Below are 23,661 nucleotides of genomic sequence, written 5' to 3' on the forward strand. Positions count from 1 at the left end.
CTTTCAGGAATCTGGTGTAAATACCAAACAAAAAAAAACCAAGCACCCATTCCATTTCTCTAAACCTTCCACTAAACTCCTTTTAATTCTTTTAACAGAGACCACATTGAATTTTTGCTGCCTTGTTTGTTTAAAATGGGGTAGAAGAGTTAATGACCTTAAAAAATCAACTACAGCAACACCATCAATCTCACCAACCAGACTTGTATTCTCATACAGATATCAATTTATCTTAAAAGTGCTTTATCACAACCTGGCATCAATTGACGGTGACTTTCTAATAATTAAAATAATTTGAAGATGAAATAATGTTCCACCTAAGCCAGTTTCCTTTACCAAGTACTTCTATAACTTTAATTGTAATGTGGTCTGCAGTGTTGGAGGACATAATTTAAACTTGGAATTTTAGGAAAAGATTGCATGGAAGAGAAAAATATTCATTTGCTATACCAAATGTAATATTTAAGTAATAGGTTCCTAAATTTCAGGTTTTCATCAAGAATGAAGGAAAACAGGCATCTGTAGAAAACAAATCCTCTTTGACAAGTATCTTTAAAGTTCTCACTGTTTTAAATCTATTTCTACATAATAACTTAATGAAGTTTATAAATTACACATTTTTTGTTCATCAACTAATTGTTTTAACACATTCTTTTAATCAATATTTTCAAGCTACTCATTCACTTCTTCATATTTCTGCCAATAAAATAACCAGTAATGTCCTGTAAAATGGACAAAGACCAAGAATTCAGTGATTATCATGTTATCAATTTCTGTTTGTGCGGCAGAGATACTCAAAGCAAAATTATGTCAGTCTTGCAAAGCAAGTGTGAGCTGGGTTGTGGTTATTCAGACCAGAGGCCAGTGTTAATAAAAACACTGTTCATATTCAATACAACAAACACCACAAAAAACCCCTCCAGGATATGAAAATTCAAGTTACTTAGTGCTACCAGCAGCAAATCCCTCTCTAGTTAAACATCCTGAGTTGTACTCAAGTTATTAAAAAGGGAAAAATTGAAGTTAATAAACAGGGAAGGACTAAAATTAATACACAGGGAAGGACTGAAGTCAATAAGCAGGGAAGGAGTGTTCTGTGAACCAACAGCATCACTTTCAGCTGTTTTGTAGCAGCTCATAACAATTAATGATACAACACAAAGTCTTCTAAATATGATGTTTCTAAGAGTTAAAATCCTACCCACCACAAGGCGTATCATCCTGGCACAGTTCAAGCAGGATGATGCTAATTGCATGCTAATGATACTCATGAATATGTGCTAGTTGCATTCCTTACAGAGTTCCTTTACATTTCTTTAAATATAAAATTAATTAGAAAGTAAAGTAATCAAACCCATAAGACAAACAACAAAGCTTACATTAGCAACAACTCAGAACATTTCATCTTGTTTAGGAAGTAAAAGCACCTGAAGTATTAAAAATGCAAGAATTTTCCTTTAAAAGGAAGGATCTGACTTCCAGTGAAAATCCAGCTGTTGCACTGTCAGCAGACAAGGCTACAGTGATACCAGGAGGCAGCTGAGGTTCCAAACTGCAGCCAAAGGGAATCTTCAAAGTGAAATAAATTGTGCTACCTTGTAGACCAACAAAGCTTTTAAAATAAATGGAACTTATTCAGTGCACTGTGGTCACCTAATTTCAATTATTAAAAAAACCCACACTTGGCATTCTGTAATTGCTGCTACAGGCAGTGCCTTTGTAACTGGGGAAAGCAATTACAAAGCTGAGTCCTGAGGTCTTTGTTTGGGCAAAATTTCAACACTAGTTTTCTTAAGTAATGACTCCAAGCTTTGACTGGGAACATCTAAATACTTCTTGTTTTTTCCCCTGCAAGCAGGACTGGAGATAAGGAAATTAAATATGTTAACTTTATTTTCATCTCAATGATTAAATGACATATTTACTGGCTTTTTATTATGTTACCTTTGCTTCTGTGAACTGAACCCATCGAGTTTCCATTGGCCTTAAAAAAACCCAGGAACTGAAATAGAATTGTTGACACAGCTTTGCTGTATAAACTCTCTGATAGCTACTGCAAAAAAGGAACAGTTATAAAATCCACTGCAAGTCCCTGTGAGATGGTTCAGACACTCCTTTAGTTCCACTTGTGGTTCACTGGCAGATGAGAATCATTAAAAAAATCAAAGTAAAATTATAAAGTAATAACAATGCTATGAGGTGGTGACTGAGAAAAATCCTTTAACTCAGAAGAGCTGCCAAAACAGTTGTGTGATGCAACTGAAATAGTAAATGTTCTTGAAAGAGCAGGACAATTACTTGGTTTACTAAATTTAAATTGAGAAGTAGTCAGATTCTACCATTTTTGAAGTAATTTATACACCATTCTATGGCATGTTTTGCACCACACTAACCTAGAATGCAACAGGAAAAGCCCTACTCACTTTCTGGTTTGGAATCTGCCACCACCTGCTTCATCTCCTTCAGCTGGACCTGGGCTCTCTGCACCTTCTGCTCCACGAGGAATAACTTTGGAGAGACAATTGGGCACACACAGGGTCATTCCTTGGAAATCCATGTGCAAACAACTAAACCAACAGAGCCCCAAAAGAACCCCAAACACAAAACATGGCAGCTCTCACATCTGGTGATTTTCTGTTTCACAAGGGAATGTGCCAGACCAAATTTTCAACGCTTGGCTTGTGTTCACTTGATATTCCCTCCTGTTAATTGAGAAGCGTTCTTGCTCTCCCAAGCAATATTTTCTCTGATGGCAGAAATTCATCCAACAATTTTCAATCAAAAACACAAGTGGCTTGAGCATCACACCAACAACAAAAGGCAGCAGGAATCAGGATTGCAGCAGATAACCCTCCTTATCCTGCAATGCAGCTGCATTGTCACAGCAATCCACTGTCCATCCCGAGAGCAGTCTGGAAAGCTTCCTGCCAAACAAGCCCCGGATGATTTGCATTTTTGTGACTTGGAGAGATGTGTAGTAAGAACTGGAATTTACTGGACATCACATTCATTTTAGTTGTGATCTTACTCGGGCTCAAGCAAAGACCCAACAGCTTAAGAGGCCACTGATTCCCACTGATCTCCAGACAAAGGCTACAATATAAGAAATCTGAGGGCTTTTTCCATTTTAATAGTGTTGAAATTCAGGCTGCAGAATTTGGTGAGACAGTGTTAACAAAATGGCACTGGATTCTACTGAAGTATCTCGTTTTGACAACACAGGACAGGAATAAAACCCACCCTTACACTTTGATATCAACTGTTCCCAGGGCTTCTCAGGACATCATTTTTCCCAAATTCAGGGGCCTAAATCCCAAGGTTGCTCCTGAATACATATTGCCCCCACCCAGGAAAAAGATGAGGTACTTGCTGTGTTGCTCAGCCCCTGAAATCTTCATGCAGATCATAGAGATAGAGATCAAATCAAGGAAACATTTGCTCACTACCATAAGTATGAAGAGTTCCCTTCGGGTGCTCCAGCAGTAAGTCATGGAACATTTCCTGGGAACGCTAAAGGATGATGTCAGTGCGAGCTAAGGCAGCCAAGTACCTTCACTGTGGTGTTCAAAACTTGCAGGGTCAAGCCTCTTCCCTTCAAATGCACATAGGTCTTTTAAATGGGATTTAATTTTCTGGGGTTGGGAGAAACTCTCCCAGCTACTGTTGTTCCTGATGTATTTTTAATACATGATTCCCAAACAAACACCAACAGCTCTTTATTTTAACAGGTATGTTGTTATGCTGGTACCTGACTTTTTTGTTCTTGTTTCTGTTGAGCCAGAGATTCTTCTCTCTCTTTCTCTAAGCGAAGCTGTCTTGCTATTTCAAGCATCCGTTGATGATTTTGTACTGTCTCCACCTACAGCAAGTGGATAAATAGTGCATGTTGCTGTCAGATAGCTGAGAAATACATTAAAGAGATCATATGTCTCACAAGCCCACTTAGCACTTCCCTTTCATACACGTTACTACTCAGAAATGACAGCAAAGTACTGGACTCGAGATTCTTAAAAGCTCTGGATCAACGCCTGGGGAGATTCCCTGTAGGTCAATTAGTTACTTGATTCCTTCCTAGACATACAGTGTGTTTATCTTAATCCTTGTTTGCATTCCAAAATTGGAGTTGCAGGCCAAGGATTATGACACTGAAATGTAGGAGTGTTACTTCTCTTATTACCCTTTTCTTAAGACGCTCTACTCTTTTGGCCAGTTGATCTTTCTCCTCTTCCATTGCACCGATGTCCTAAAAAGCAGGAAAAACAGATAAAGAAAGATTAATTTATTTCCCATGTATATTGAATTGGACTAAATTCTCTTCAAATTAATATGAAAATCAGAATTCTTCCCTGAATACATGGAGGCGGTTATAATTTTATTGATCTATGATCAAACATCCAGGATTCCAATCTCTCTTCTCTCTTACTTCCCCCACAGTTCCCACTCTCTTTATGCTAACATTCTTCATCTGCATCCTTCAGTATGAATGTGAACATTTAAAATAAAAGCAGGTGGATTTCTCTAAAATAAAAACAAACAAACAGAAACCACCAAGGAACGAATCAGTGTGAATTAAACATCTGATGCAGTCTGACATATGTTCTTAATGTCACAGGCATTACCCACTTCCTGGCAGACCAATTTGCATGAAGTTGCTTATAAGCGATGTCTGCTGCCACTTTTTGTATTAAAACTGTCTTAAAAGAAACACTTTCTAGTGCTGAAACACGTATCTGATTATTATTATTCTCCTTGAGTCCTATTTTACAACAGCAGGGCTCCACAGATTGATAGTTATGAGGGAAAGGAAAATGAATTCTCCAAATGTAGACCTTATCTCAACATTTGCTTGGCTTGTCCACTGGAAAGCTGTACACAAGCTTAATTATTTTGCTGAAACAGAGCAAATATCTCTACTTAACACTTGAGCCACGTGGGTTCATCATTTCTGTTGACTTAAGCTCTTAATTCATTCAACACCCTCTGGAATTATTAGGCGTTATCAGGAAAGCAAAAGGCTTTGTATCAGTCTGCATTCAGAGGAAATGGAGTTCTAATATTTGGAAATCATGCTGCACAGAGTCTTGGCAGCCTCGTTCCCCAATCTGCTCCAGAAGGTTCAGCTCTAAACACGAGCAAGGACTTTGTGTTTGCCAACAGACAGCAGTGTCAAGAGGCAGCTGCAGTGCCCACCAGCCCTGGCCTCTATGGCTTTCACACTGTCCACAAAGCCAACAGACATGGAACTGACATGCAAAAAATTCACTAAATAAAAAATTGTGGAGTTTGTTTACCCTTCTGATTTCTGCAGTTGATAAACCAGATATTTTGAGCTGCTCGTGCTCCTTATGTAGGTTTTTAAATGCTTCCATGAGTTCTTCATACTGTGAAATGAAATGGAAATTGTGCAGAATTAGCTCTGTGTCTAAGGATTTTCAGATCAACACACTGTTTTACTACTAAGGCAGTAAATGTAGACATAGAAATATGGTGAGGATAAAAAGGCATTTTCTCATTGCAAAAGCCTGTCAACTTATAAAGCAGAAATTAAAAAAAAAAATCACAGTGCATCATTTTCCATTTGAAGAGACAATCAGAACTTCACAATTTCCTCAGTATTTTTACCTTTTGCAATACAGTTTATTTGCAAAACAGGAAGATAAGATGTCACTCGAGAAGGACAAATTAACAAATTACTTTCTCTCAGTATACACCTGTGTATATCCCATATATAAACGTATCGGCCCCAAAAGGAAGAGTTTGCTCTGACAACACTTTTGATGGAATGGGGCTTGAGTTTCCACAGGGGCCCAAGAGCAGAACTGAGTGAACACGTGAGAAACGGCTGTGCCACGTTGCATAACCCTCAGAACATCCCAGAGATTGATAGATACAGCTCAGCACTCAGAGACAAGGAGACAGTGTGCTACTTCCACACCAGTACTTTGCCCACCAGGAATCTTAAACTGAGAGGCAGTGTGAAAGTCTGTGTGGGTAGAGAAATAACAGGGGACAGCAAGAGTTTAGAAATATGGAGAGGAAATAAATTTAGATTCAACTCAGAGAAACACGAGCTGAGGTATAAGGAAAGATAATCTCCACAGAAACAGCCCTTCAATGAGATGGAAAAATCTAAAAGGAGAGTGTCAAGTAATTTTTTACTTCCTGGAAAGAGCAGTTGATATGAAAGGTGAATACCAAATGGCAACAGCAAAGGCCAGTTCAAACAAAGGCAGCAGAGCCTTGAGCAGTGAAGCAGCAACTCCATTCTATAAAACCCTGGGGAAGCAGCATCCAGAGCGCCCTGCTCAGTTCTGGTTGTTTCAGTATCAGCCGCACACTGACAAGCTGGAAGGAATTCAAGAAAATAGCAATAAAATGGCTAAGGAGAAGATAAAATCATAAAGAGCTGGATTAAGTGGCAAATAAAGGTGTGACAAGGAATGCACAGGCTGGATGAGGATGAACAAATTACAAAATGCAGGAGTAAAACCCAACTGGGCTTCCATGATACCCCTTATGCACTCTGGAAGTCCTTTAACAAAAATGAAAATGAGCAGGTGGTCTCTGAGCAATTGCATTCCCACTGCTGCTGTCCAAAAGTTTTCCTTTGTGTGTCTCTACCTCTGTCAAAAGAGGAGTTCCATAACACTTTCTCCCTGTTGGAACATGAAATTTCAAGGCCAATGGCAGGATTCAAACAAGGCAGAGCAGAGTTCGATGGATCATAACAAAAAAACGTTCTCACTTTTCCCTTTGGGTGTCCCACATGCACCTGAAATAAAGGACACACTCAAATGACCAGAAAAACACCCAGGTTCCTACATGGAAAGAGAATTCTCTGGCACCTGGGAGCAAATCACTGAAGCCTGAGCAAAGAGATTAATGCCTGAAGTTGCTTATTTCTTAAATTCTATATTGCAGGCAGTCCAATGTCTAAATCACAACACAGCTGGGAAGGTGGCAGGTTTGCTGAGTACCTTCTCTAAGTAATTTACAGAAGTTAATTTTTGCTTAATTCTACACACCCACAAAACCTGACTGTGTTATAAGGTGCCCAAACTCTCATTTTTTAATTTTCCCTTAAAAGCCACCATTGCAAGCCTGTATCTAAATAATTCAGACTAATTGTTTAATTCATTAGTATCTAAATATTTGCACTGTCATGTTATATTGCAGTAAGGCATTCTATTACCCCAGCTTCTGTTTTGAATTAATCAGCAGGGTATTAGTTTAATAAGATGTTTCAATTACTGTAATCCCAAAAAGGAACATACCTTACGTAATGGAAATTATGGAGGTGGATATTTATACACATTAAGACTGTGACATACTGAACAAAACATACAATCTGCATTCCTTTCTCTCTCTGCTACTTCTGCTGAGTTATTTCAAGGTATAAATCCAATATTGTTAGAGGTAACAAAAAAATAAAAGGCTTAGTCAAGCCTCAGTCAGACTGTTCAGCTTTGCTGGTGCAGAGTTAATAGATCAAGTTACCTCTTACAAACACTCAAACCCACTGTGGTTTTACAGAACAAAAGGCACAGAAAACTGGAAAAAAAATTAAGTAAATATGTACCTCTGATAGTAAACCCAAAACTTTGTTCATTTCAAATTTTACATTTCAAACCCACCCAGTCTGACTATCTAAAATCAACATTTAATACTCACAAAAGAAGTGGGAACATAATAAGTAGGAATGTCAGCACGGAGAAAAAGAAATCTTTTCTTTATTCACAAAAAATAAAATGGTTAAAGCAAAACTGAAGTAAGGCTCCTACAAATATTAGGTATCAAATACTATCAAAGGACTATCATGACTAAAAATACAATTAATGGACAATTAGTAGAGACATCAACTTTTGGTCATAACATTTTCCGGACTTGTTTGAAGTGGTAATTCTATAAAGTTAAAAATATCCAGGTCATATTTCATAGGAAAAAAAAACCAAACCTGTTCAAAACTTAAGAACTAAAAGTCTGTCTAAGCCAACATGGCTCTGAACATTATTTGGCACCCAATGCTTAATAGGCTTAAGGCCTTTTAATTCAATGCTACTTATTATTACATAATTTCAGGGTTATTGGAAGAAAAGTGGTCAAGACATCAACTTTTTATTATGAATCTTTGCTTATCCTTGATTCCAACAAGCTTTTAATATAAGTCACTTGAACGTGTATGCCAGCATTAACTCCCTAATTCATTTATCCCTCCTCCCACTGGCACTTTAATTAACATAAAATGTTTGCATTCATGAGAAATGGTACCTGTTTGTTGAAGTCAGCCACAGTATCATCCTGTAGGAACTCTGCTGGCACTTCCAGTTTCACTAAGAAACGTGCCAGGTAAGCTCTTGTCTTGAGTTCATTAGTCCTCTGAAGAAGCCAATGTAAGACAGGATGAATTACAGATTTGCTTCCAGTAACCAGCCCTTGGCGAAAAGCACTCCTGTACGGAACCAACCAGGAGAAAATGCCGATAAATCTCAAGCAAAAGAATGCTGGCTTGGAACAAAAAGTCTCCAATGTTTTGACATTCCTTCTCCACTTGCCTAATGATTTTTGTAATGCTGTTAGAAGAGAAAACGCTCATGATGATGCTGAGAATTGACTTTGATCAGCCTGGAAAAGAGAAGGCTGAGGGACTTGCACATTCCAGAACCTGAAAGGAGCATAAAATAGAGATGGAAAGGAACTTTTTACCAGGGCTTTATGTGCCAGGACAATGGGATTGGCCTCACAGTGACAGAAGGCAGGGTTGGATTAGATATTAGGAAGTAATTCTTCCCTGTGAAGGTGGGGAGGCTCTGGCAAAGGGTGCCCAGAGAAGCTGTGGATTCCCCTGGATCCCCGGAAGTGTCCAAGACCAGGTTGGATGGAGCTCTGAGCAATCTGGGATAGTGGAAGGTGTCCCTGCAAATGATCTTTAGGTCCCTTCCAACCCACCCCATTCTGAGCTGCAAGTCTGCAATTTAGGCTCCCAATTCCTCTCCCTTGAGTCAGATAAAAACCACAGTGACACACTGAAAGGATAAAGGCAGCAGTGACAACTCCTCGTTTCCTGTGAGCCCTGGGGGATGCCGGCAGGGCGGGGAGACCGCGGGATTTGGCATTTGGGCTCACCTGGCACAGGTGAGACGAGACCGAGACCGGGACCGGGACCAGGACCGGGCCGGGCGTGCGGCGCCCTCTGCCGGCCAGAGCCGCCACTGCACCTGGGCAGGTGCGGGGAGCCCACCTGGAGCCACACCCGGGACCCCAGAACATCCACACACACACAGACACGGCAACAGCCACACCCGGGACCCCAAAACATCCACACGGACACAGCAACAGCCACACCCGGGACCCCAAAACATCCACACGGACACAGCAACAGCCACACCTGGGACCCCAAAACATCCACACGGACACGGCAACAGCCACACCTGGGACCCCAAAACATCCACACGGACACGGCAACAGCCACACCCGGGACCCCAAAACATCCACACGGACACGGCAACAGCCACACCAGCATCCATGGGAACAGTGCAGCAGCACTCACCTGAACTAAAGGTCGGTACCATATAAGCTAAAAAAGATGTTTTAGCATGATTCGTAGGCAAAAAGGTACTCACAGGTCTGACACAGTCCCTGGAGGTTTGTATTTGAGGATTCCAAGGAGGTTCAACATTCTTTTAGCTGTTTGTTCTGGCAGCTCCTCTCTAATGTCAACAGCATGCTAAATAGGTTTTAAAATTAAATAAGTAGTTATTCTGTATTATTATTCATATAGTAAAAATTATTGTAACTATTATAAAACAATCGATTTAATAACTACTGATGATTAGGATAACACAATATTATTTACTATAATCAATTATATTATTTTTATAAACTTGTTTGTCCAAATGATGTTAATTATCTGGCAACACTGAAAGAATTGACTTTATTAATTTACCAATAGTGAGATGCTTTGTACAGAACATCCCTTAAATCACCAAACTTTTCCTCTAATGGATTTTCCTGCAACATGAGTATTCAGGTCAATTTCCTCCAGGAATACCTTCTCCCTTCTCATGGGATCTCATCTGTGCAGTCACACTGACCACATCTACCCGGGAAGTCGGATACCTTGGGACTCCAAGAAACAGGAATCCACACCCCAGATGCATGAATGGTCCCTTCTCATCTCACACACACTTTTGGCAGCCTCCAAGGAGCGGGATATAATTTCCATTGCAACAGCACAATCGTGAGGTTCAGTTCTTGATCAGCTGCTGCCCTGGGTGTGTGCAAGACACAGCCTGACTTTGACTGAACACAACTGTCAGTATGAACCAAGATCTGCATTCTTAATTTCACAGGAAAAACATCGTCATCAGCCTCTGGGGAACAGGGATGCTGCCGCCCTGCCCCAAGAAACATTTGCTGGTTTGCCAAGAGCACTCAGACGTATAGGCAGGAAGGATTCTTGCCAGGCACATTTATTTCCTGGAAGATTCATACAAGCTTCTTTTGGTGAAACAAACACGCCGCAGGATTATACTGAGCCAGACCTAAATAAAAGCAAATTCCAGTGTCAAGCCACCTCAGGAGATCTGGGCACTTCTGAGTGCCCTCCTTACCTTCGGGTCAATCTCCCCCAGAACATCACTGAGCAGCTGCAGCAGCTGCAGCGACTCCAGGGAGTCAAACGAGATCAAATTGTAGTTCTTCCTGAAGGGCTCCTGATTGAGCTTCTCAACAATGAACTGCATTTGGTCACCCATAACTGCGTCCCGGGCAAACCTCTGCAGAGATGCCGGGGCTGCGGTGACCGGGTCCGGCCGACCCTCAGCGCAGGGATCGGGGCAGGCCAGGCCGGGCCCTGGCGGGGCTGCGGGATCGGGGGGGGCCGGGCCGGGCCCTGGCGGGGAGGCCTCGACCGGAGCCTCGCGCGCGCCGTTACCGCGGGGACGGTTGCCAGGACACGGGAGTGGCGTCACTTCCGGCGTTACCGCCGAGCGGCGCGAACCGGGCCGTGGCCGGGAGGCGAGGGGGGTGTGGTCTGGCCTGGAGGGCGTGGCCGAGGGTGGCAGGGCGGGGTTCGAATAATGAGTGGGCGTGGCCTGATCGTGAGGGGGCGCGGCCGAACTGTGAGGGGACCGGGACCGGGACCGCGACCGGCACCGGGCTCTTCTGGTGGATCGCTGCCCTCACAGCCGGCTGCGGCACTGGGAGCCCTCCCGGTGACCCCACAGCATGCCCCGGTCAGTCCTTTCCCGCTGGAAAACGGAGCCCCGTCCCGTGCCCTTCCCGCCGCCGATAGGCCGGGAGCTGCGGCTGAGGCCGCTGACGGCGCGCTGGGGCGGACGCGGCACAGGGCAGATCTCTCGTGGGGCTCCTTCACAGAACAAGTGCGAGGAGTGGCAGAAATAGGTCCGAGATTCAGCCTCTGGAGGATAAACTTGGTTCTGCGGCTCCTTCTGAGGGAGGTTGTTGTCGCATGTGTAGGAGATGTACAAACAGATTGCTGCAGTTACCCAATTAAGATTTCTGGCAGCCTTTGACAGCACAAAGGGATGTCAAGTGTGGCTGATGTACGTGTCAGGTGAATGGTTGCCTAATTCCTTTGCAATGGAAAGGTGCACAGAGGATGTGTGTGGAGCAGGAACAGCCAGTCCTGGGCCCAGCCTTCATCTGGGGCAAATGGCAAATTTATGTCCTTGAGGCTGAACATCAGTTGTCAGCGTGCCTCAAAGTAGCAATAACTATGTAGTGCATAAATCTGAAACAAGGACAGCAGCTTCAAAAACACCAAACAATCTGAAGCAGACTATAAATTCAAGTCAAACTTGCTCATGGAATCTCTCAGTCTGCAAGTTTGTTCTCGCAGATCCTTCAAAAGCCATGCTTAGGCCTGAAATAGTTGGATTTTGGGGCCTCTCTGCTATTTCAATTAGGTTCTTGGATAGTCTTAGAATCCCATGTGAGTCCTCAGATGATGGATTAAAATATGCAGTGAGTCATGTTAAATTGGTGCCAATTGAAATGCACAGGTTGTAAATCACTGCAGAATTTGACTCAGTAAGTAGCAACCATAAATGTAATACTTTGCAATTCTAAGCACTGCGACTATCTTAGATTAGCTTCTCTTTTCCTTCTGAGAAACAGAAAACGCTTCATACAATAATTTCATGAAATGTACTGGTCTTCACAGGAAGGCTGAGAAGTGACACTGATTGGTGTCCGAGCTGTTAACTGGTTAAATGAAGTGACAAAAGGGATGGGTGGGTGCCTTGTGGCTCATGGTTGGGACATAATCCAAGTCTCTTGACTCCTGGATTTGAACTTTAAAACCAGATCATGTTTCCTTTGTGCTTTCAGTCCATAAACTGACCTTTAGGAATCCTATTTACCTACAAGTTCCCAGAAGAGATTTGCTTTCCCTGGTCATGCTTTCCTGGTATCAGTTACTGTTTTCTCTGATGAGTATTTTGAGCATGTAGAACACAGAACAGATGAGAATGGTATTTCTGATGGAGGTGCCTGTGAGTTCCCCATCACTTAATCCTGGACAAACACTGTTTCTGTAAACACTGATACACATCCTTTCTTCCTCAGTGCTGAGGGGAAGCCAAGTGTGGTGAGGGTGGAGAGGAATCTGGGCTGGGTGAACTAGGAGGCTGCTGCTCTGAGATTTTGCTTTATGTTGAGACTATCCCAGTCCTCACACCTTCCCAGAAGGAAAGAACCATTCCTCTCCTCTCATGTCTCTGTAATGTTAAAGAAGAGGAGGCATGAAAAGTTTAGATAATGCTAAGGTAAGTAGAAAAAGAGATGGTGACATGGAAACCCATGGAGTCTGATTATTCTGACTCTGGGAAAGGAGACCTCCCATGACCAGACATTGCTAGAACTGGACTGGCTGAACTTGTTGACACGTTTGAAAGCTCAAGTGATCAGAGGAAGGAGCAAAATCACACATTGGAGTCCAACTTCAATGGACTCCAAAGTGGAGTTGTGGGACTTCCCAACCTGGGGAGAGTGAGAGAGATCCCATGTCATCCTTTAAGTTTTATGTTATCATGATCCTTTCTGCCAGCAGTTTTGTGCTCTCCATATGTGCAGGTCCCTGGCTGTCCCCCTGCTGCTTGGTCTTTACAGCCTGCAGTGGTGTCTGAATATTCAAAACTACTGCCTTAAAGAAAAAAGTCAAGGCTTAGCTCAGTGCCTTGACCTCTTTATCACAAGAGAATCTTCACAGACATGGAAGAGATTATAAACTCTCAGTGCAGCCTTGGGTAAATATTACAGGAAGCAGCTGAGATTTGTTTATGCTTAACTTGTCTTAAGTTATCTTAGTTTGGGTGATGTGCTATCTGAGTCAAGTCTTACAGACTCGAGGGCCAGTGTTCCAGTATATTTGCTGTATAATTCTGGGGGCATTTTCCACAGTCCCAAATTAGTTTGCATGGAGAGTGATACAGATTTTGAAGGAAAGTTTGACGTGAGAATTGTAAGAGTTCAGCCCTACAGTTCCATCCAGCTCTCTGGATAGAATTTGTGTTTTATTTAGCTTGGGAAAGGCTTGTGGAAGCTGCTTATTGCAAAGACATCCTGCAGAGGTAACTTGTGGAGGAAGGATAACAGAAATAAACAATCCAGAGCTCTCTGGGTCTGCAGGCACAGCTTCACTGCTCCCTCCTGACTTTCTCCTCCCTTTACAGCCACTGCAGCAGATGCTGCCGAGCAAAGTTGTGACAGAGCTCGACCACAGAGAGCAGCAAATCCAAGTGGGACGAAACCTGAGCAAATGAGAATCCTGCTCCCTGCTTGAAGAGAGATCACCTTATATGGGAACACCATGGACAAGAGGATGGATGCATCCGGCCGGCTGCTGAGGTCAGATCCCAAACAGATGGAAGATGTTAGCGTGAAAACAAGAGCATTTAGGAAGAGGAGACAATACTTCTGCTTTGCTCAAGCAATCTGACCCATCCTGTTCGTTTGTTTCTGTTATTATAAATATTGTGCTGTGTGTATGTACACATAGGTCTGGCTGTGTTATATTAAAAATTAATTTCTTTGTGGCTATTCTAGTACCTAAATGCATCCCCAGCCTCTTTCTGATTCCCACTTCCAGCTGTACTGTGGTCAGCTAAAGCCTAAGGAGTGATCACAGATGTCTTAAAAAATTAAGCTTGTTTGTGCAGAATGTGGCTTGTTCCTGTGAGCTGAGGCATTTAAGACAGTACCATCAGCCAAGAAGTCTGTCTGGTTCTGAATGTTTTGTCATGTCTACAGTTGTGATTTAAAGTACTAAAGGACTGGAAGAAAAACATTAGATCTGTGTTGTGGGGTTTGTCCTGGTCCTTTAAGTCTGGGTCTAATGGATTCTGGTTGAAACTTGTGTCTTTCAGACTCTGAGCCTGGGATTTACAAGTTGGACCTTGAGGGCGCTGCACCTTTCCAGCCTCACCTCCTGTGTGTACAGCGTCAGTGGTGGCCTCACAGCTCTCTCTGCCCCCTGGACCAGATGCACACAGTTGGCTCAGAACACACTGAGCAGCTGCAGCTTTGTGTGACTCTGCACAGCAGGAGAGGCACAGCCAAGGTGTGTACCATGGACTGGCTCTGCCGAGAGGAGCAGTGACTTCATCGCTCCTTTTTGATCCCAGCACCTGATGCAAAACCAGACTAAGACCAGGTAGAATGGTGTCCCAAGCAATATGAGATAAGACGCTAGAGATGTCTCTGGCCACTGATGACCCCAGAACCTGCTTCACCACTGCCCTCTGCCTTGCCTGGCACTGCCAGCCCTGTGGAGTGGGCGTTGTGTGCGTCTGCCCAGCCCAGAAGAATATTGCACCTTCTTTGCAGTGGTGTGAAGTGTTGGGGGTGCAGAGTCAGGCCCAGAGGAGGTTGGCCTGATGCTGGCTTCCATCCATTTAGCCCCAGTTGTCCCAGCATTACTCCAGACTGGCAAAGCCTGGTAGTACTAAGGTTTGCTACTATGGCAGCAAACAAGACCAAACAAGATAATTGAACTGGTGTTAGACCACCTTGGAGGGTGGATGTGGGAACTCCTAGGTGGGAGTGTGGCATAGCATGTTATTTAACAAGGAGGGGTTGGTTGGGCAGAGTTAACTAAGCTTCCTTTAGAAAACACTGTTTTGTTTCTTGCCATGCTGTCTTGTTTTGTTTCTTGTCTGAAAAATCAAAAATAACTCCATAGATTAGTCTCAGGTTTGCACCAGTGTTTCTGAGATTAGAGCCTGCTCTGTAGAGCCTCCTGTTCAAGGTCAGATGAAATGGCCAGTCACCCCTTGCAGCAGATTCCAAGAACAATAAGATGTTTTAGGAATATGCCATAATTGATTGCCTCTAAAGGGCAAATTTTGCTCTGTGCTGCCAAGCAAGGGCTGTTCTCAGTGATAAGTTTGCTGAACAAAGTCTGCTGAGGTTCGTGGAGGGCAGCAGGCCAGGACATTGCGCACGCCAATCCCAATCGCACCAAGGATCAAGTCTGCAGGAAATCCAAGATCCAAGTGGCCTTGCTAAGGTTCTGTGCCCACCTTCTGCTACTTAGAGCTGGGTTCCCACTGCCACTTTCCAACAACATTGTTATCCCAAAGCACTGTTCTCCAGGAGGAAAAGGCTGAAATGCTGTCAAAATAGAGGATATAAATAAAGGAACATTGATCAGTTGCTTTGTATTTCTGTTCTTCAGATTCTATTTTATCTCCATCCAGAAAAGTCTGTTGTTAACCCGAACTGGTGCAAATGCTTGTGGCTTGTTTTTCAAAGCAAGCCTTTTATATCACTTTTATGTAATGTAGAAAGTATCTTCTGAACATACAATAGTTTTTCAAACTTGACAGTGCTTTTATGAGTTAGATGAGCTGGGTGACATTCCTGTCAGCTTTAGAACAGAGGTGTCCTTCCTCCTTAACACATTCAATTCATGAGAAAGTAAAAATGTTAGGCCAAGGTTGTTGAAGCAATCAGCATGAGGCACAAAAATAGTCACTCTGGAAAATTAAAGCCTATGTTTTTTAAGCTCTTTTAAAGAAAAACAACATGGACAGAACACTGCCATTTGTGACAGAAAAAGTCAGAGTCTAGGTCCACAGCAACACAGCGTGGGGGAAAGATTTTGGATGACATCAAGGCCTGTTGCAGATAATTTCTGTTTCCCAAATGGCATCTGAGGGGTCAGGATGTCACCTCATGTTGTCTGTGTCATTGAGGATGGGAAAATAGAAATTCTCTTTTTGTGTACATCCATTCAAAGCCAAAAGCTGTGAAAGTGAAACCAAGGCAGAGTTTGATACAGCAGATGTGTCTCACTCAAAAATTTTCTCACCTACTTGAAAATGTCCATCTGACTTTTATCTTGGAGGGCATTTTGTTCAAGAATGATACAAAGAAGCTGACACATTTTATTCTTATGAGCTTATTTGTCTTTTCTGTTTTGTCCAGACAGTTGTCTAGCCACTTCTCACAGACTCTGTCAGGAGAGGATGATGTTAACAGCTCATTAAGTACCAGTGTGAAGGAAGTGGCTCACAAAAGCAGCAGGATCTGGGATACAGCAGAATACACTGTACCAGTGCAGGCAAGTCTGCAGTTAATGTCAGTTCAATATTCAGAATTCAGATTTTCTGCCCGCTTTTACATCCTCCTTTAACTGGCTCATGCTGTTGAATTAAACTTCTAGCTGGAACGCTTGATTTCTCAATCTATCACCAGACCCAGATATGAAACTTCATATAAAATTGTGAAGGAAATTACTTCACCCTCAGCCCAAACAATGACAAGCACTGTTGACCCAAGCAAAGGGCTAAATAAGGATTGATGAGGTGTGGCAGGACCATGGTTTGGGTAGTTCCTTCTGCAGCTTCCTCCTATAGAAAGCTGCAACAATCTGAAATGTCAAGTTCCCTATCTTACATTTGAGGAGGACAGGTTGAAACTGTCTCTAAGTGGCAAGAAACCCTTGAGTAAGAGCTTGTTTCTTAACAAGAATTCAAACAGGCAGATGTGTGAATTATAATGCAACTGTTAAAATCCTGTGAGGTCAGGGGTTCTCTGTGGAATCCATGAAAAACCTCCCTAAGTAAGTGAAAGATATCTACATTTTTTTGTGTTGAAAGAAAGATACATTGACAACATCATGAAATTTTAAGGTACTCCCTCTGCCTAGGCACTTGTAGATCTCATGTATGTAAAGCAGCTCCTTCCCTCATAGCTGTACTGTTAACACTCATTATAATACCCAAATAATTGACTTCTACCAAGCTGCCCTGCTGCATGATCCTGCAGTGAAGTCACAGCCTCCAGTTTGTACCATCATGCAGCTGCCATAGAAACAGCTTTAGGTGTCACAGGCTCATCTTGAATTCACTGGAGACATTTGGCTCATTAATTCAAATGTCAAGGAAAATGTATCAACGTAAAAGAGCTTCAATCAGGGACTGTAATTTAAAAAAAAAAAAAAAAAGTTTCCTAATGTGGGGTTTTCTTCTGCAAAGAAAGAAGATGTGGAAGTTCTCTGTGGGCTCGTTTATCACACTGAGGTTCCTTCCACTTCCCCGTGTAGTAGATTGATTGTCTGTGCTTTGTGCTGCAGGCTGGTGTTGGGGGATCTTCCTCAGACCAAAGAACAATCTCTTCATCCTCCCTACATAGATCATGAAAACCTCAGTGTTGGCAATCTCAAACAGTGAGATAAGAAAACTCTAGGAGAAAGACTCCATGGAACAATGGTGCTGTGACTTAGAGTAGGATGGAAGGGCCTCGTAGCCATCTTTTGTTGTAACCCCATGACTGTACAATATCCAAGAAAAAAATGTTCTATTTCTCATCTGTAGCAGCTAAAGAATGAAAAAAAAAAATTATAAACTCTTTTATTTCAACTGAAATTATGGAATTAATACTCTATGGAAGCAAATTGTAATAAATTTTAGTTCCTCTCAGCCAGCTTTGAAATATATGTATAAGAAACTAGGTCAATTAGCACTTTCATTAGCTCATTTACAAGCCCATATGTATAAAATATAGGATACATATAAATTTCTACATTTATATCTCATCTTCTCACTGATTTGGGGTTTTCTGCAGAAACAGAGCAGTTTTTCCACTGCCAGGTCCTCTCCAGTGCCCACAATGCCTCCTACAGCTCCTTCTGCAGAGGTTTTTCACCACTCGAGAGCAAATTCCATTCCCTTCTCATGTGGACAGAGTTATGATCTGAAAAAGGCTTTGTCCAACAACAGGAAGGCTGTAATTGTTCATACAGTATCCGGGAAAGATATGCATGAGCTTCCTGAGTTAGTGAAATCCTAAGGGTTCGTTATAAAGTTTCAGTGACTGCCAGTCATTTTGAAATGTCACCCTATGTAGGCTCCTGCTGGGATGTTGCAAAGGGAGTTTTGCTTTCAATTCCATTGCACACTTGACACATTCTGCCCTGTTCCCTAACCTTCCTCTGACATGCCAGGAGTGGGTCACTACAGGCACCAAAAATAATGGATGAGAGGTTTGGTCCAAATCTCTGATGTATAAAGTTCCTTCACAAGTTTCATTGGCAGGAAGGAAAAATGGAGGAATCGCTAAAAAACAAAGCTGAGTGTTTATTTTCTACCAGAACAATGCCAAGGTCAGAGCCCAGGAAGCTCTGCCATGTGGTTGAGATACTGAGGTAGCAATGTTGGGCTTTAGTTACACCCATGATTGTCTTCATTGACCAAATTCCTTTCAAAGGTAAATCTCATGAACTACACAGGAGACCTCCTTTTCCTTCCTGTTAGTTATGGCAGGAGCTGAACAATTGCATGTTGGCAAGGAGGTTCTTTTATTTTGGATTGTTCACTTCTCCCTGAGGCAGGGCACCATTGTTGGATTAGTTGGCTGAAGGATTGGTGTTTGTACCACCTTTTTCAGAAGATCTTTAGATCTGTTTCCAGATGCTCCCCAGTGGATGATGATCAACAATTTCCTTTCATAGGTTAATTATTTTTTAGTTCTTTAAAAATTAACGCACAAAGTCAATAACTTGAGTGTTATACAGTGAAACTAATCAGACCTTCCTTCCCAGGTAGCATGCACAAAGGTTGATTTGATTTGCAATTAAGTCTTATTCATTAACTTGGTTTAGAAGACATGGGAAGTCCCTCATGGAAGCTGCATATCATCCAGCTAAATGTGCTGCTTGTCATCACAGACCTCGGGTGCAGAGGCATTGCTCAAAATACAATGATAGGAAAAGTATTTCCAGCTTAGGAGCATTGTCCTTTACAAGGATGACTGCTTGGAAGACTGGGTTTCCCCCTTGGAATGCCTGCTTTCATGGAAATTCAAGTACTCCTGATCAAGCTTATAGCTAGCTCATTATTACCCTTTTAGAAGCTGATGACCACATGGCTGTGGGGACCAGCAGTGAAACTGCCAATTCACGGGGCAGAAATCAGCAGCTATCAAATAGTGTAAATTCTCACCATATACTATAGCAAGATTTATATCAGAAACCTTCTGAGTTCATATTTCAGCTGCAGTTAGAGACTCGGGTTAGGCTTGGCCCACACAAACAAGTGCAATAAAGAGAGAACAATTGATACCCAAAACTAAGAAAACCACTCATATCTTTCTTGCACTCCTGAGCCACCTAACTCCCTGTCATTCTTAGCAACATATTCCTCCCACTGACAGCTTCCCAGGTAATAGTATAGTGGCATAACATTAACTGATGTATTTAAGTAAAAGAAGTTAGCTACTTTGATATTTCTTTTTTGGCCTGTGGTTCTGAGGAGTTCTGAAGATTTCACTGTGCCAATAAGCACAACATTGACTTTCCAAAATTTAATTACGCCATGTAAGTGCAAACATTCCTTAATGCTTTCTAAAGAGTATGTAGTAGTGCTCTGAAAAAGTTGTGTAAATTTGCATTCTTGACTCAAAAAGGCTGTGCATTCAGGATTGTATCTGCCTGAGTGACAAATAGAAAGTTTCTATAATATTTTAGTCTTATTAATCCTCCAGGAACCAAGGGAAACAAGGAAAAATTGGAAACGTGGCCCTTCAGCATAACTATTTCTTCCATGTACTCATCAATACTATTGCTTATTCAGGTATACTGATTTATATTAGGGTAAAATCATTACAGTACAACATTATAGAACAAGATGTGTGATTCAAATAAGGTGAAAGTGTTTAGTTTACACAGGTAAAATTTTGCTGGTGGTAATATCCAAAGAGTTAAGAATTCATCTTAATTCCCAGATCCCAGTTAGGAGCACATATATCTGGAAGCTACAAACAAAAAAATTCACATGTTTACAAACTGAGCAGATGTAACACAGGTTCTAGACAGAGATAAGACAGCTCTGAACAGGTCAGCTCTGAGAACAAAGCTGCCACAGAGAAGGCTTCTTTCTATACCACCAAGGGCAGATAGGAAATAACCTCTACCCTGAGGGCTAGAAAAAACCTCTGATCCTGGAAAGAGTTAGGAAAACTCTCAAATAAAACCTGACTGACCTGCAGGCTAAAAGCTGGCCCATAAAACATATCTCTGGAAGCATTCAACACAGGAAAAAGGGCATTTCATGTCTGTGCAAGCAAGAAGATAGAAGAACATATCACAGTGTGGTGTAAGGAGTGACTCACTGCCTTCAGAGAATACAAATCATATATTGGTGAATGGGAAGCAAGCGATCTCGTGATCTCAGGAACTCTGATTGAACCACACAGTCTCCCAAACTTAGCTTCCTGTAGGATGTGCAGGAGAGAGTGGAATCAATTAAAAGCTTTGCTCTGCGCTGGTTTGTTGGCATCAAGATGGCAAACCAGAGCAACAGGGACTGAACCCAAAAAGAAAGGAGAAAAATGAATTTTTCTTTAGATGTCTCTATCTTTGGAATACCTGGAGATGGTAGCAAGCAGGAGGCTGAGCTGCTGCCTTTTACACCACACATATCCTCTTAAACAGTTTCTTCTTTTGGTACTTGAACAGGCAACCAACTGTAGAACAAATTTTGAATAGCAATGGCAGAGGGATCTGCGAGTATCTGCCACTCCTGGAACTGACCCTTCAGCTAAGCAAATTCCTATTCAAATTATTCATTTAAATGAAGGTGAACAGGGCTTAGAGATCAGTCAAGTAAACTAGTCAAGAACAATACAGCACTTTGAGTCCTGACAGTGTGTCTGAGACAGAAGGTATATGGGTGTAATTATCAGAGCTTGGATATCAGTGTCATTGTGTGGTGTAGTAGGTCTTTCAGTTAAATATAAGGATTTTTGTCTGCACTGTCTGCTTTTCATTGTGACATTTAAAGGATCTTGTTGTTCCATGCTCTGTGACTGCTTATTGATCCATGAGCTGATGTGAGCTGTGCACCAGGAAAGTCAGGGTTTTGATAGAATAAAAAACTGGAAGTTGGTTAAGGCTCCCATGATTCTTGCCACACTCTACTGATCGGAGAATGGAAAATGCTGATGTCCCAAACACTGAAGTGTGCTGAGGAATTCAGATTTGGTCTAGAATAACATGATTTTAAACCTATCAGAGCATGGGCACTCTATGACCAGAAGATGCATTTTCTTGAGTCAACTAAAAATTGCTGCTTTCCTGTGGTGGGTGCGTGCCCGCAGGAGTGCGTTGGTGTTGAAACAACTCGTGAGGTGTCGATTCGGTTTTGCTGGGGTGGGTGATGGCAACACAGAAAAACAATCCTCCTCCAGATCTGCTGATCCATCATCATTATCCCTATTGTGCTCTGTCAAGTGCAGAACCCAATGGTGAGGATCCCTGTTGAAAATTCTCTCTGTGGTTGGATGAAGCAGCAAATGTTTTCTTTGATTTATGTTGGGAATTGTTGCAGAGCCACCCTATGAAATTTTGTGCTGCTGCACCAGCCAGTCCGATGAGAGCCATGAAAATGAAGAATCTGAGCCAATGTGTACTGGTGAGCCCCATGAGAACCATCATAATGAAGAATATGAGCTGGGGCTAACCTTTAGACAAGGAGCCTCTTCTCCAGACTGCCAAAAGCAGTGCTGCTGTTGCAAATGCCAACCAACTCAGAAGCACCATGAGCAGCTTTTGCTGAAAGAAAAAAGTGCATCACAACCAGAATTGGTTTCAGCACGTGGTGCTGTCTGATTGCACCCTGGAGAAAGCCATAAGTCACCTCAAAGCATGACCCTGAAGGAAGGAAACCCAAAGGATGTATCACCTAAAGAATGTGGTGCTGAGCTTTTTTCTGCCCCAGCCTGGTCAGCTTTCTACAGCCCTGGATTGTGAGGCTCTAGAAAGAGGCCACTGAAAGAGTTTCATAACTCACCATTGAAGGCCTGATGGTCCAACCAGATCAAACACACTCATTTTAGATGATTCCAGTGACACAAAGCATTTTCTGAAAAGCCCAGTGGGTTCTCTTTGTATTGTTCTTTTTAACTTGAACCAAGAAATTACAATGAAAAGTACTTTTTACCATTTTTGTGTAATATTTTTGGGCATTTCATTCATACTTATTGGAACTGTAATGTGGGACTTTGGCCTCCTGTTTGATCTTAGCTTCAAGCAGGCCTTCCCTCCTCTCCCTGAACTTGTGTGAGCAGCCTTGTGTGATGTGTAAGGCCAGAGCACATCCAATGACCAGCAAATTCAGGGCAAATTAATCTGTGCTCCAACACCTTTTCTGTTCTCTATTTTTGTTACATTTAGACATGTTCTATTTTTGTAGGAACAAGGTGAGAAGGAATGTAACAGGTGTGTTCTGCACTCCTTTCAACAAAGCTTTGTTCTTTCTGAGCTAACCCAGCAGTTTGCCATTTCCATTTCCCACATACATTTTAAGATATATTGCTGGGAGATTATGCCACTTGTATTTATATCTTCAATTGAAAAATGCATTAATTGTGTTAATATTCATATTGCAGTATCTTATATATCAAGGGGGGGGAAATACTATTGTAGGCATTTATGCATCTCTGGTCTAACATATGAACCCATTCTTCTTTTGAAAGTGATACTGAATATTCACTCATATTCCTATCCTTTCCTTCTTTTGGTCCTTTCTGTTTTGGCTGGTTTTGTAAAAAATTAAACATTTAACTAATATATAGCTGAACTAAAGGGTCTTAATAGTTTTGTACTGCCTGAAATTCTCACTGCCACTTTGTCAGTTCACTTCATCTCTTCCTGATGATTTACCTGCTCTTATGAGGGTTATAGTGATGTTCCTACTATAAGCACTGTGTTGGGTATCAGACAAGATAGAGGGTACATGAACTAGATGGTAAATCCCTGCTTTTATAGCTAAGATTAATTCTGCAAGAGGATAAAAAAAGGATTTGGTCATTGTGGATGGGAAGGTGACAGTCTTCAATATGCTCTGCTCTCTTTTGCAAGCAGTTGCTTGGTCCTTGCACTGACTTAAGCTGTGCCAGGGTAGATTTAGATTGGACATTAGGAAGAATTAGGAAAAATTCGGAAGAATTTCTTCCCGGAAAGGATGATTAGATATTGCAAGGGGCCGCCCAGGGAGGTGTTGGAGTCCCTGAGCCTGGAAGCGTTTATGTAAAGACTGGCGTGGCACTCAGTGTTCTGGTCTATTTGACAACGTGGTGTTCGGTCACAGGTTGGCCTCGATGATCTCAGAGGCGCTTTCCAACCTAATGGGTTCTGTG

General features: G+C 42.1%; 1 protein-coding gene and 1 long non-coding RNA gene across 4 annotated transcripts in view; one reads left to right on the plus strand and one right to left on the minus strand.

The window, feature by feature from the left end:
- Window positions 1–10,933, minus strand: part of IFT81 (intraflagellar transport 81) — a 37,132-nt gene extending 26,199 nt beyond the window's left edge. The window contains exons 1-7 of one of the 2 annotated variants that reach the window (XM_005524261.3): window positions 10,611–10,933; window positions 9,621–9,724; window positions 8,269–8,449; window positions 5,292–5,381; window positions 4,178–4,243; window positions 3,749–3,859; window positions 2,424–2,508 (exon numbers count right to left, since the gene is read on the minus strand). In XM_005524261.3, the coding sequence (XP_005524318.2) occupies window positions 2,424–2,508; window positions 3,749–3,859; window positions 4,178–4,243; window positions 5,292–5,381; window positions 8,269–8,449; window positions 9,621–9,724; window positions 10,611–10,754 (781 nt within the window). In that variant the 5' untranslated portion in view covers window positions 10,755–10,933. Of the gene's footprint in view, window positions 1–2,423; window positions 2,509–3,748; window positions 3,860–4,177; window positions 4,244–5,291; window positions 5,382–8,268; window positions 8,450–8,946; window positions 9,006–9,620; window positions 9,725–10,610 lie in introns of those variants that run through there. The other variant, XM_088064962.1, reaches the window with a different exon arrangement.
- Window positions 10,934–11,120: 187 nt separating this feature from the next.
- On the plus strand, window positions 11,121–15,630 carry LOC148182738 (uncharacterized). Of its 2 annotated transcripts, none has more exons than XR_015774246.1 (3): window positions 11,121–11,234; window positions 13,695–13,869; window positions 14,388–15,630. It is a non-coding gene; the product is annotated as an uncharacterized LOC148182738 (long non-coding RNA). The 2 variants fall into 2 exon arrangements; XR_015774247.1 differs by lacking the exon at window positions 11,121–11,234 and adding an exon at window positions 12,643–12,788.
- Window positions 15,631–23,661: the final 8,031 nt, after the last annotated feature.

The sequence above is a fragment of the Pseudopodoces humilis genome, chromosome 20 (genome assembly GCF_049639895.1).
Source record: "Pseudopodoces humilis isolate 2021_Gansu_Grassland_sample_001 chromosome 20, ASM4963989v1, whole genome shotgun sequence".
Taxonomy (NCBI): Eukaryota; Metazoa; Chordata; class Aves; order Passeriformes; family Paridae; genus Pseudopodoces; species Pseudopodoces humilis.